The following is a 12,555-nucleotide window of genomic DNA, read 5'->3' on the forward strand; positions in this document are numbered from 1 at the left end:
ACCTGCCTTTGTCACTTAGTGTCCAGGCAGTGGCTCAGTGTACTTTTTGAAGCTAAACCTTATTAGAAATAAGTATTTTTTTCTGGAAGTGGTTAAGAATGGTCTATCCTTGAAAATTTCCCCATTATTTAAAAGTCAATAATTCATGCTGTGTCAGAATATTTAACCAGCTTTGGCAGGTGTACTGGCTATAAACTGTTTGATTATTCAGTTTTCATATTTATATTACTGTCCATTTTGGTTCTCTGTGTATACCATCCTGACATCTGTTTGGTAGAAGGAGAGCCAAAAATATTTTTAAAAATATATGTTTTGGCAAACATTCAGAGGACAGCCCCGAGTGAGTTCTTCAGAATAAGTTTTTTTATGCATGAACTTCTGATCCCAAAGTCTATGAAAATGCCATGAAAAGAACACACATATGGAACCCAGGTGGAGGTTCACACACAACACCCCCCCAGACACACACACACACACACTCATGTTAGAAACAGACATTACCCTAACTCACTTGGCATGAAGAGGGAGAAAACTTTCTTGGGGTGAGCTCAGAAGAACCATATGTTTCCTGAAGTCCCTGGAGTACTTTTTGTGGTTCCTTTTAAATCAGAATTTCTGGTAAGTTCAATAATGAACATATAAAGGAATAAATGTGTGTGATACTTGTTGTGTGCCTTCAAGTCATTTCCAACGCATGGCAACTTTAAGGCAAACCTATCATGCTTTTTTTTTGGCAAGATATGTTCAGAGGGATTTTTACCTTTTCCTTCCTTTGAGCCTCAGAGAAAGTGACTTGCCCAAAACTGAGGCGGGTTATAGACCGCCGCTTTGAGGCGGTCTCCTGCCGGTGCCATTTGCTCCGTGAGGGAGCCGCAGCAGCCACACTGCGCGGCTCCCGCGCGGAGCAAAAAAGAAGCTCCATTTTGGAGTTTCTTTTTGCGGTGCCTCTATGATGTCGTGAGGCGCCTGGGGCGGACTCGCGATGTCATAGACGCCGCGCGACGTCCGGACGCACAGCGTCCAATACGTAAAGATGGCGGCGCCCGTATGAACAGGGCGCCGCCATCTTGTACGTATTCTATACGTACTAGGGTTAGGGGAGTGCTAAATGGCGGTGTGTAACCCGCTAGAGTGGGCATTTAGACCCTGGTTTCCAGAATCGTAGTCCAGTACTCAAACCACTGCACTGTGCTGGTGTTCTCTCTCTCCCTGTGTGTGTGTGTGTGTGTGTATTCAATACCATTAAAGCATTTTGGCAGCACTGCAACTACCATGCCTCCATACAGAATCATGGGGTTTGTCATTTGGCAACAAAAATAAAACGAAAACAAAAAGCTTCATTTACATACTGCTTCATATCGAACTAGCAGTGTTTAAGCAGTTTACAACTGTAAGCTAATTGACCCCAACATGCTGGGTATTCAACATGCTGGTAACACACATTTAAATGCCAGAGAGCTCTAGTGCTGTAGTTCAGAAGTGAGCTTGAACCAGTACACCACACTAACTCTATACAACTACTGTACTACAGAGCTAAAATCAAAGAGAGCAATATTATAAAAAGCTTCATGAAAATCAAAGTGAGGCTCTTTGTATGGGTCTGAAAAAGTGTTTCTTAGGCTGTTGTCACATTGCAGAATTAATGCAGCTTGACACCGCTTTAACTGCCACGGCTTCATCCTGTGGAATCCTGAGATTTGTAGTTTGTTGTGGCACCAGAGCTCTCTGACAGAGAAGGCGAAATATCTCACAAAACTACAAATCCCAGAATTCCATAGCATTGAGTCCTGGCAGATAAATCAGTGTCAACCTGCATTGAATCTGCAGTGCAGAGGCAGCCTTAGAGTGATCAGCAGTTGGCTAGGATCACCCATGTGATGTCGGTCAGTAATAATATTTGGACAAGGTCAATTTCCGGTGTGGTCTGGGTAAAAATCACCCAGCTACAGCCAAAAACAATGTACACAGCAGAGTATAGAAGCAAAATCCTCCAGCTATTGGTATTGGCAATGCACTGACCGCTTTTCAGACTTAAAATAAACAATCACAGACCATTGATTCATCCAGTGTTCTTGGAAGCTTTTATATTCAGTTATAATATATATACAGTATAATACAGCATACACACAAACACACACACACACACACACCTCTCTGACATATAATCAACTTCAAAGTCTGCTTCACAGCTCCAAACTTAATCCACACACAAACACAGCAATAAACACACTGCTTCCACCATATCTCTCAACTAGCTGAACATTGCAACAGTCAACTATCAATCAAAATATTTTTCTGTTGTTTAAAGACATATTACACCAACATGTGAATGGTAATGGGCTCATTGCCTACATTCCACTAGGATGAATGTTTCCTCTGGGAATGGTCTGCACATCACTAATTCTCATGAGCTCATCATGTTGGATGTTGGCTGTGAACATTCAGACAGGGGAGGGGAACAAAACAATAGTTGAAAGTGGCAGTGGGAACTCTCAAAGAGTCTCGTGGCACCTTAAAGACTGCCATGGCATATACTTTTGTTAACTGGAGTCCCCACCACCAGAGGCATTTGCTGATATGGATTCTAATCCATTTAGCTTGTGTTGTAATGAATGTGCTAGCCTTTAAGGTGTTTATGCATCAAGAGATTTAGCATCTGTTAGCTGCTGCAGTAAACCACTTTGCGAACTGGTATGAGAAAACAGTGGTTGCAGAGAGTTGTGAAAAGCTGTGACAATGGTAGGAGCAAGGTGTTTCTTAGAGGGTCTCAAGATGCATTCTCCTCAACACAACTATCTCTTAGAATATGCTTCCAAATTTTGTCCTTGTTATCCTCCAGATATCCTTCACCTTGTATATCTTTTTTTTTTTTGGTTCTTTTTGTTTTCAGAAATAGCAGACAAGATCTACAATCTCTTTAATGGCTATACCAGTGGAAAGGAGCAGCAAACTGCCTATAACACCCTACTGGACCTGGGTTCACCAAGTCTCCATCGCGTCCTCTATCATTACAATCAGCACTATGAGAGCTTTGGGGAGTTCACTTGGCGATGTGAGGATGAACTGGGTCCTCGGTAAGATGCTCCTTAGACTGGCTGATTAATGAAACAGAATTCTCTCCGTTGAATCTAGTTGCTTTGTCAAATTTGCAATATGTTTTATGTCTTTAGCCCTGACTTCACCACCAGACAACGAAAGCAAGCAATAATGAAAAAAGTACAAACTGTCAAAGACAGGGAGTTTTGATTTGATTTGATTTTTTTTAAAATCAATTAAATTCTAAAGGCAACTGATCCATTGGGTTATAGAATTTGAAGTGGTGCATATGACTGTAGCTTTATTATTCCATTATGTACACACCAATGGACAGGGCAAAGAAGTGTGACACATGAATATCAGATGGGAAGAAATGGCTATGACTATAACTGTCACATGCAACTATGAACAGAAACAGAACTTTAGCTGACACCTAGAACCTCTGTATGCAGTCAAATAGCAAAGCAGAACAAAGTGGCACTGTTGGCAAGGGTAACTGTTAAAGTACATCTCTGTCACAGATTTAATCTTATTTAATAGCAGTCACTTTTCCGCAGCTATGAACTCTGAGTGGATAATGATTCTAATGTAATTAGAACTGGGATTCCCAGTATTCTTTTGAGAGAAAGCTAGCTAAAATGATATAAAACTGGCATATATTTATTGCATATTTCTGTCCTTGGTTAGAGGTGTGAAAATAATGACATATACTGAGAGCCAAAAAAAAAATCTCAGAAATAAATCCTTGATTTCTTTGGAGTTTCAACCAGCCCTGTCACCGGATCTGAAAGTGGTAACCTTAAGCAATTTCCCAGCTGTGGCTCTTGTTGATGATATTGTTGTGATTAAAGGGTTCAGAATCGTAATTTCTTGCTGTGGATAAACTTTATTTTCATTTACCTGAGAAGATTTTTTTTAAGGTCTGGAAGAATGTGGGAAAGTTAATTCTCTTCTTTAGAGACTGTCTTAAGGGAGGCAGATGGGGATTCTATACTAGCAGCCAGAATAATTTCAAGAAGAACATTTCACCAGCCCTGGCAGTCTCTAAAGGATTATGATAAACTTGGAAGCATGTTTGTTTGCTGGATCATCCAGTCCTAGGCAGATCATCTGGTCCTGTGGTTGACAGGGGAAATCACTTGCAGATTCTCATTGAACAGTTAAGTTGGCAACACTACTTCTTTATTAAGCATTCACACACTCTCTCTCTCTCACTCACACACACACACTCTTACACAATTTTTTTTACTCAGTAACTGAAATGTTGTACATCCATCCAGCTTTGCAGACTGCAGGAAGAAAACAGAGTGTTCATTTATTTTATACTTTAGGTTGCTGTAAGTACAGTTGGCCCTCCTTACAGGCAGGCTTGCCTTCCATGGCTTTGAGCTTATGCGGAAGGCAAGCCCCGACAGAAATAATGCAGCACGTACTCATGCCGCATGCGCCACCATGAGCATGCACCCCATTGTTTTATATGGGACTTGAACATACACTCTTTTCCCTATATGTGGGGCGGGGTTCCAGAATGGATCCCCCACGTATGGGGAGGGCAGACTATACTCCAAAAGAGGAGTGCATACATCCATACCATTTCTGCCCCTGGTCAAACAAGTTTAGAAAATTTCTATCTTGTTTATAAGATCTCTGTGTTTGTGGACCTGTTTGACCACTGATTGGCAAGAGCAAGACCAAATAGATAGTTGCGCTAACTTCAGCTCTCTTAGGGCCATGCTAGATGGGATAAGAGAGCTCTGTAACTCCCTTTTCTGTCCTTGTTCTCCCCAGTGTTTTGCAACTTCTGGTGTTTGTCTCAGGATAATTCCAGACAAGACCTTTATTATGCCATCACCCTCATTCCCTGTATCTTACAGAGGCTGCAGGTGGCAGCATCCTCCATTCATAACAATGATTTCCCCCCCATCTTTTCTCTTATTTTCTTCTTACTACCAAAAAAAAAAATATGGACTAGCCACATGGTACCTCCTTCCTGCTAATGTGCACAGCCTTCAGTCAGGAATCTCCTTTGGTTCAAAACCTGAAGCACTAGTGTTTTTCCCCTCACCTCCAATCCCCACATCTCACACATAGTGGACTCTTTGTCCTGTTTATAAAAAACATGTTTATCTGTGTATTTACCCTAACATGGTACACAGCAGCATGAGAGTGTGGTTTTCATTGGGAAAACAGGATAAAGAGAAAAAGGCTGACCCCTTCCACAGCATTGTGGTCCCAATCCAAATTGAATTTTGCAAAATTGTAAAGAGGTCACTCATTTCCCTCTTCTCTTCTGGTTCGGCTGTTAGAATCTGTTGTATGTCTCTAGGCTGGGATAGCCGTGAAGAGAGCTCCTCATGGCTTCTTTTCCTATTTTGTCATTCTTTGGCAGTCCTTCAGAAATCACTTGCCTTTCAAGTCATTTCTTGGCAGCAGCAGTTGCCATAACAAAGAACTATTACCAGACCAAAAAGCAGGGATGCTGGTAAACCAAACATCTGCACATGGAAAGTTTGTGTGGTGTGCCATACTGTCACTTGTGATGAAGACAGTATACCAACCATCTTTTAAAGATGGTTATTAGGTGGACCTATCTAGCACCCACATATGTTATCTTCCTCTCTTCCTCTAACGAGCTCAGTGTGATGTCAAAGGAGGCTTTCCCTGTGTTGCCCTTGCAACAATCCTGCATACATACATTAGGGTGAAAACAGGAAGTGGCTGCACTCCAGTCAGCCCTTGTGGTATAGCAGGAATGAAATCTGAGTCTCCCTGGCCCATTTCCAGTTATTTCCCTGTTACATCACACTCATTCTGGTGTACTGGAGAGTTCAGATAACAAAATTATATTGTCATTGCATTTGGCTTAACACTATACAAATTTTCATATTTTATGCATATTACGAATGCAATGCAAATGTGTCAGTTTCATGATTGAGGTGAAATTTGGAGTAAATTAGGCAGGAACAAAAAATGGCACATTGAAAGTTCCCATAAATTGCGGAACTTTTTGTTTTGTTCCCAACACAGCATAAACCATGCAGTTTCTGATAACTCTGCAAAGAGTTTGAGAAATTGCATAGCTTTGCAATCAAAACCTACACTTATTGTCTTTTTTTAGTTTTTACTACACACAGAAAACTGCACAGCTATTTGAAGGGGAGAAAAAACCTCACCCACTTACATTATTTTTTCACTATATCTTGAGGAAAGTGCAGAAAATGCAAAAACAAATTGCACACTAGACTCCTATCCAAACAATATCATGGAGTGCTCCATGTCATGGCTGCAGCCTTTGCCAGTTTGAAAGTTGAGCAACCCAAATGTTACACAGCGGGAAAAGAAACTGTACAACAGAAGCTACAGCCATATGTGGTTTTGTTGTGCAACGATGCTGATTTTTCACAACATATTTATTGTGCAGCATTGCTGATTTTTGTGAAGCAAACAGCAGTGTTGCACAACAAATAGCCACGTGGGGTTTTGTGTGTGTGTGTGTGCGCGCAAGATTGCTGATTTTGCCCAACATTTTTGCCTGAGAGCACCTTTGAAGACTCTCATTAAGTTGGGTATTTGGGAGGGGGTGGTTGGGTTGAAAAAGCACCTGCTTTTTCCCTGTGACCTCTAAATTGCAGCATTGCTGTTATTTTCTCTTACAATAATCTAATGTCCATCTTTGTCACCATAATTTCCCTTCCACACTTTGCTGATACACTGGTGCCTCGGGATACGAAATGATTGGGTTACGAAATTTCCGGGATACGAAAAAGTTGGATTGGCAAAAACTGTTTCGGGTTACGAAATATTTTTCGGGTTACGAAATTCATTTCGGCGCGAAATTCAAATGCTGCAAATTGCAGCTATAGGCTTTCCAGTGCTAACGGAAAGCCTTTTCGGGGTACGAAATTTTCGGGTTACGAAAGGAATGGCGGAACGAATTAATTTCGTAACCCGAGGCACCAGTGTATTTCGATTTGTTGGTCCATGACCCTAACCATCTCTCTTTCTTTCTGCTGCAGAAAAGCTGGCCTCATCCTCTCCCAGCTTGGGGACCTCAGCACTTGGTGCCATGGCCTCTTACAGGAGCCCAAGATTGGTCTTCAGCGAACATCACTCAGATTCCTTGCCTGCCGTTACAGCGAGATCAAGCCATATGGATTCAGCTGGTTGGAGCTGAGTCGGGACCTCAAGAAGACCTGTGAGGAACAAATGCTGAGTGTCCTCTACAATGACTACGGGGACAAAGACAACTGAGCAGACTCAAGGAAAGAAGTCAAAAAACTTCACCAGGGGCTGGGGGAAGACAAGGGAATTTATAGGTGACAGTTGGGTGGGTTTTATACATGGATCCTCAGCACACCAGTCAGATCTCTATAGACAATGTTGTTTAGAGTGAGGGAAAATCTTTACATTGGCTAACCTGGTTTGACATAATTCCCACATCTGTGGGTTGTGTGGGATGCATTGGAGGTATTTACTGTTTTGGGCAGGGGGACTGCTCTTCTAATTTTGCCAAGAGGTTCCTTAGCCATAAGGAGGTATACATGCATGTGTGTGTTATGTGGAGAAAATTGTCCTTCACAAGATTGGTAGCCCATTCTCTCCCAAATCCCAGTGCAAATAATAACACAATAACCAAGGCCAATAAAATCTTTTTAAAATGGAACAGTTCAGCAGCAGAAAGAACAGCAACAAAGACAGGTTTAAAGGGAGGGATACAATACTTAGAATTAGTTAGGGAAATGATCTAATCTTGCAAGAGATGTGCTTTTATGGTGTCAGCTCTTCCCTTCCATGTCCCTTTTGATCATACTGCCCTCACTCCTGTTTCCATGCCAGTGTAGAGAACATTTCTAGGACATAGCTGAAACATCGCTACCTATAGTCCCTACTTATACATCAGTAGTCAATAGTTAAAATGTACATCACTGGTCTGTTTCAGGATCTGATGGGGCATTTCAAAGTGCAAAGTGGCAGGACCACTTTATAGTAGAAGAACCTGCTTAGGTTCAAATACTGCAAACAAGACCATGAACAAAACCTACTGCATGTAACAAAACTGATTTCTGCCACCAAGTAATACATGTAGAATAAATTATAAGAGTAGAATTATCTGCTACCAAGAAGAACATTCATATTTGATTTATTATGTCCAAATCTGAAATCAAAGCTTTGAATAATTTTGTTCAAGAAGTCACAGCATCCAGCCTATGCCAACAGTTAGTTATGACTATACTACTGACAATGGAATAATGTACTTTGGAATATGGAGGCAGGTAAGGAGGAATGGGGGTAAATGAGTCACAGAGGGCAATGCATAGACAGAAAGTTGGCAGTTGCTCCTGTAAACCCATTCCCACACCTCTCTAAGTCTCCATGCCCAGCACTCTGGGAGACCTATATGTAGAAGCAGGTTCCTGCATCCCCAGTCAGTGCAGGTTTGCTTCCATAATGTGTCACAGGTCCCAAGAACCCTAAAATTAATAATTTTCCAATCTACATGTGTACTTAATATGGATGGTTTGTGCCTTGGAAGGTACCTGCTCCAGAATCCCTTGCAGTAGTGATATTGCTGAGCGGTGTGGATTTGAACTGTGACTGAGCACACTTGGCAGCTAGGTATCTTGCTCTTCTTTCCTCAGAAGTCTTTAGAAGTACCCTGCACTGCCATCTAGACTGGGAAGGGGGCAGTATTTTGGACACTGCTGAATATGTTCACCAATATCCCAGCTGCAAGGAGACTCGAAATAATAGTGTCCACTATATCTAATGCCCCTCCAGGCAGTCTGCCAACCTGGAAGCCAACATATACAGTTCAGTTAATCTTTGTGTGCTCTGAAACTTAATTAGCATTCTGGGACAAAGAAGACCTTCTCGTGGAAATTATGACCTGGAGAAGTCTTTATTCTGAACCAGATGATAATGAATTTTGGCAACATAATCCGAACAAATAACAATGGGACAAGGCTGAGTTCAGCTCAGTGTTTGCTCAACTTTAATTTGATAGTGATGATATGAAAAATGGAAGTGAAAATGGAGCCCCACGTTCCAACTGAATCTGTGGAGATTTAAGCTTTTAAGGAAGACAAAGCTGCCTCTTGCTTGTCAGCTTTCATCTTTTGATCTTGTATGATGAGAAAGGAATTCTAGCATGTGGGAACCTCATGGCAAAACTTTTTATCATATCCTTTCAACCACAGTTGGAATCTGATGAGTCTTCTTTGAATGTTTTGGCAGTAGGATGTTTACTGGATGTATGCACTTCCAAGGTATTGCCATGAAGAGTTATGTAACTTTTCCCCTGAATTGAAGATGATGTTTCAGATGTTGTGGGTGTGTGCATGCATATGCACACCAGGTTCAGCAAAGTCCATCTTTCAGTAGATTAAAAATCACATTTTGGAGGGGAGGGGAAGCAATGTTATGTGAAGAGTGTTGTTGCAGGAAAAGTGACTTTTGTCCCTGAGCAGCAAAACACTTTGTGTGCATGTGGTTTTGAATAGAAAAAACAGCTGGGAGGGAAGAAGGCTGGAGAAGGGCCTTCCAAAAACAGATTTTTAAACCATACACACCCTGTTGGGAGAGTGTTCTGTGAATCTAGCCTCAGTTTGGCCTTTGGTATGGATCAGCTCTGTCATTAGATATAATGAGGTGGCCACCTTGAGCCATCAGTTGTGGATGATATCTGTGGCCTCCTCCTGGCTATTACTTCTGAACTCTCCATTCCCCTATATTGCTAGACATAATTGTGTGCCACTTGAGCTTGTCTTCTCTTTGTTTGCTGCTTGGCTATGTGCTTTCAATTCCTTACCTATACTATCACACCAGGTATCACCATCTGATATCTCAGTGGCTGAATGAATGTAACAAAATAAAAAAGGGTTGCCTGGATCAGGCCAAGGTTCTGTCCAGCATCCTGTTTCCATCAGTGGCCCATCAGAAGCCTCTGAGGCACCCACAAAAAGTTCATGAGGTTAGTAGACCCTCCCTGTAAGTACACAACAGCCTTTGTAGAAGTCCACTTTTTCTAAATGTGGAGGAACTAGTGATAAGACATGTTCTCCATGTATGGAGTGAATAGAACTGACCAGATATTACTTGTTCACACCTTTAAAAATAGGATAGTGCTGGAAATGACTAAAAAGCAAGGAAGGTTCCTATGTTACAAGCTATTGCAGGGACAGATGCTCTTCCTTCCAAATGGTGATAGTTGGGGGTCAGTAATGTTGACTACCTTACTGAGACTAGCTGCTGAGTATCACCAGCAGACTATCATCCCTAGAAAGTAACTCATAAATGCCCCTAACTTACTTGATTTATTTTGCCAAGAAAACCTTGAAGTAGGGATGGAGCAGCATGCCATCTTGAATGCAACTTGAACAAGCTCAGTTCAATAGTGTGCAGTTTTAACATATTCCTGAAAGGTGGCAGATGGCATTCTGTCCTAAGCTATCAGGTTTCTCACCAAGCAAGAATTTATGGGAGAAATCAGGGGAAAGATAGGAACTTGGTCCTGCTTGAATTCAGCCTTTGTCAGCAGTAGAAAAGAATCTCTTGCTGAGTGCCTTGGATACGAGGACAAGTTGCTTCTCCGTGTCCCTGATGATAGTGGGTCTACCAAGTGGAGCTGTCACTTGATTTAAAGTAAAACTTAGTTGGTGAATTCTGACTTTTAATAGATTTGCTGATGTATGAAGGAATTGTCATGAAAGGTGGGGGAGCTCTTATTTATATACTTTAGTATTTTTAGATGTGTACATGCTTGTTGCCCTCGTGTCACCTTAGAAAATGTATTTCCTTCCCCACAGTGTGGAAAAGAACAAGGGGTGGCTCCATGCTACACTTTTTTGTACAAAATAATTAACAATTAAATTTCAAAGCCTGTCACTAAGGGGCTGTGCACACCGGCCACTAAGGCTAGCCTGGGGGTGGAGTCGGGCTTGGCGTCCACAACACATGCCTCAACTGTGCCCCCAGGGGGCATGATGCTATGCACTGCTCCACATGGCATCACGGCGCTCCTCTGGCACTGCATCCACATGACGCAGTGTCAAAGGAGTACCTTAAAGCCGCAGCAACCCAGCAATTGCACCCTTTCCAAAGTGCAAAAAGGAGCCACTTTTTGCCCAAATCCCTACTTTTTTCCAAGTACAGTGATTAGTGTAAACTATTTTTCTGTTGTTTTGGTAAAATTTCTGCTTCTGGAAGTTCAGTATTTCCTTTTTTGCAAAAACAATTTACCCAGCCAGAATGCAGATTTTAAAAATGCCCTATTCTTCATAGTATCTGTGACATGCACTTTGGTAGTTGTGCAGCTGGAGAGGACATGCTAGAGCTGAAAAACATCTTAGGTGAGACACAGATACCCCTGTGCAAACTGGTAAAGCTCATTTCCTTTTTGCCCACCACAGCATTGATTTGGGATCTTTTAGAGCTTGTCTATTTCTCTTAGTATATATAAAAAAGTTTTTCATGTTTTCCTCATCCTCCTTCACTTCTTTCCTCATTTATATCTGTCACCATTGTCCATCAACTTCATTACCCTGTTCCTCTTGATGGAAGAGTTTATCAGTCCCAAGCAGTACTTTAAAAAGTGCTTGGACTGTGGAGGAAAATTCCAGTCTCTGGCAGGTACTCTTGGAGCATTAGAGAGATCCATATTGTCATAAAGTGCTCTCACTGCCAAAGTTTTACTAGGCAGGTGCTTCTCAACAAGGAAAATTTGCTGAAGGCCTTGGTTTCCCCAGAACCTCTAATATTGGGCCATAGTTGGCACTTGACTAATACCTACTTCTTAGACTTCCCTTTGACTACAACAACTTTGGGACTGATTCTGGCATTGACTTCAATACTGATGTCCACATTAGGTGTTAATTCCCTAACCACACCTTGGCTTTTTCTCATCCAGAGAAAGCTGAAAACAAAGATAAGGACAAAAAAGACAAAAAGGAACAGAGGGACAAAACCTGTCTCTGTTGCTTCTGCTAATTGAGCTTTTGCACTTGACAGAAATCTACTCTTCAGTCCTCTAAATTCTACCAAGGTAGTTCCTGACTTGAGTGTTGGATTATGAATCTGGGAGTTTAAATCCCCATTCAAGCATAAAAAGCTACTTGGAGGCACACAAAAACAATAGCCCTTGGCAATGCTTCTTTGCTAACACCCATTACATGGTCTGGCCTTTACCATTACCTCCTGCTGTCCTGCATTCTCCAACTGCAGTCTTGGGCAAGGTCTGGGCAAGGAATTACTCAGGAGGTATTTGCCTTCCTTATACAAGTAGCACTCCCTGTATTACAGATGGTGACCTCCAAGTCATTGCTTGACATTTTGAAAGGAAGCTTCTGGAGTTTTCCTCTCCATCTTGAGACAGCAGAATGTCTAACCACATAATTCATCTGTGACCTTCATCTAGAAACAGCTCCTACAGATTCCCTCATCAGCAATAGGTCCAGCCTCAATATAAAACCATTGGATTTAGAAGTTTAATTTTCCTGACACTTCCTAGTTCCACAGACTTGG

The 12,555-nt window shown here is 41.8% G+C and overlaps 1 protein-coding gene across 2 annotated transcripts in view; it reads left to right on the forward strand.

Annotated features, from left to right (window-relative positions):
- Positions 1-10,384, forward strand: part of ASTN1 (astrotactin 1) — a 260,478-nt gene extending 250,094 nt beyond the window's left edge. For both annotated transcript variants that reach the window (XM_042464121.1, XM_042464122.1), the window contains exons 22-23: positions 2,891-3,074; positions 7,053-10,384. In XM_042464121.1, the coding sequence (XP_042320055.1) occupies positions 2,891-3,074; positions 7,053-7,287 (419 nt within the window). In that variant the 3' untranslated portion in view covers positions 7,288-10,384. The remainder of the gene's footprint in view (positions 1-2,890; positions 3,075-7,052) is intronic.
- Positions 10,385-12,555: the final 2,171 nt, after the last annotated feature.

Source organism: Sceloporus undulatus, chromosome 4 (genome assembly GCF_019175285.1).
Source record: "Sceloporus undulatus isolate JIND9_A2432 ecotype Alabama chromosome 4, SceUnd_v1.1, whole genome shotgun sequence".
NCBI classification, from domain to species: domain Eukaryota; kingdom Metazoa; phylum Chordata; class Lepidosauria; order Squamata; family Phrynosomatidae; genus Sceloporus; species Sceloporus undulatus.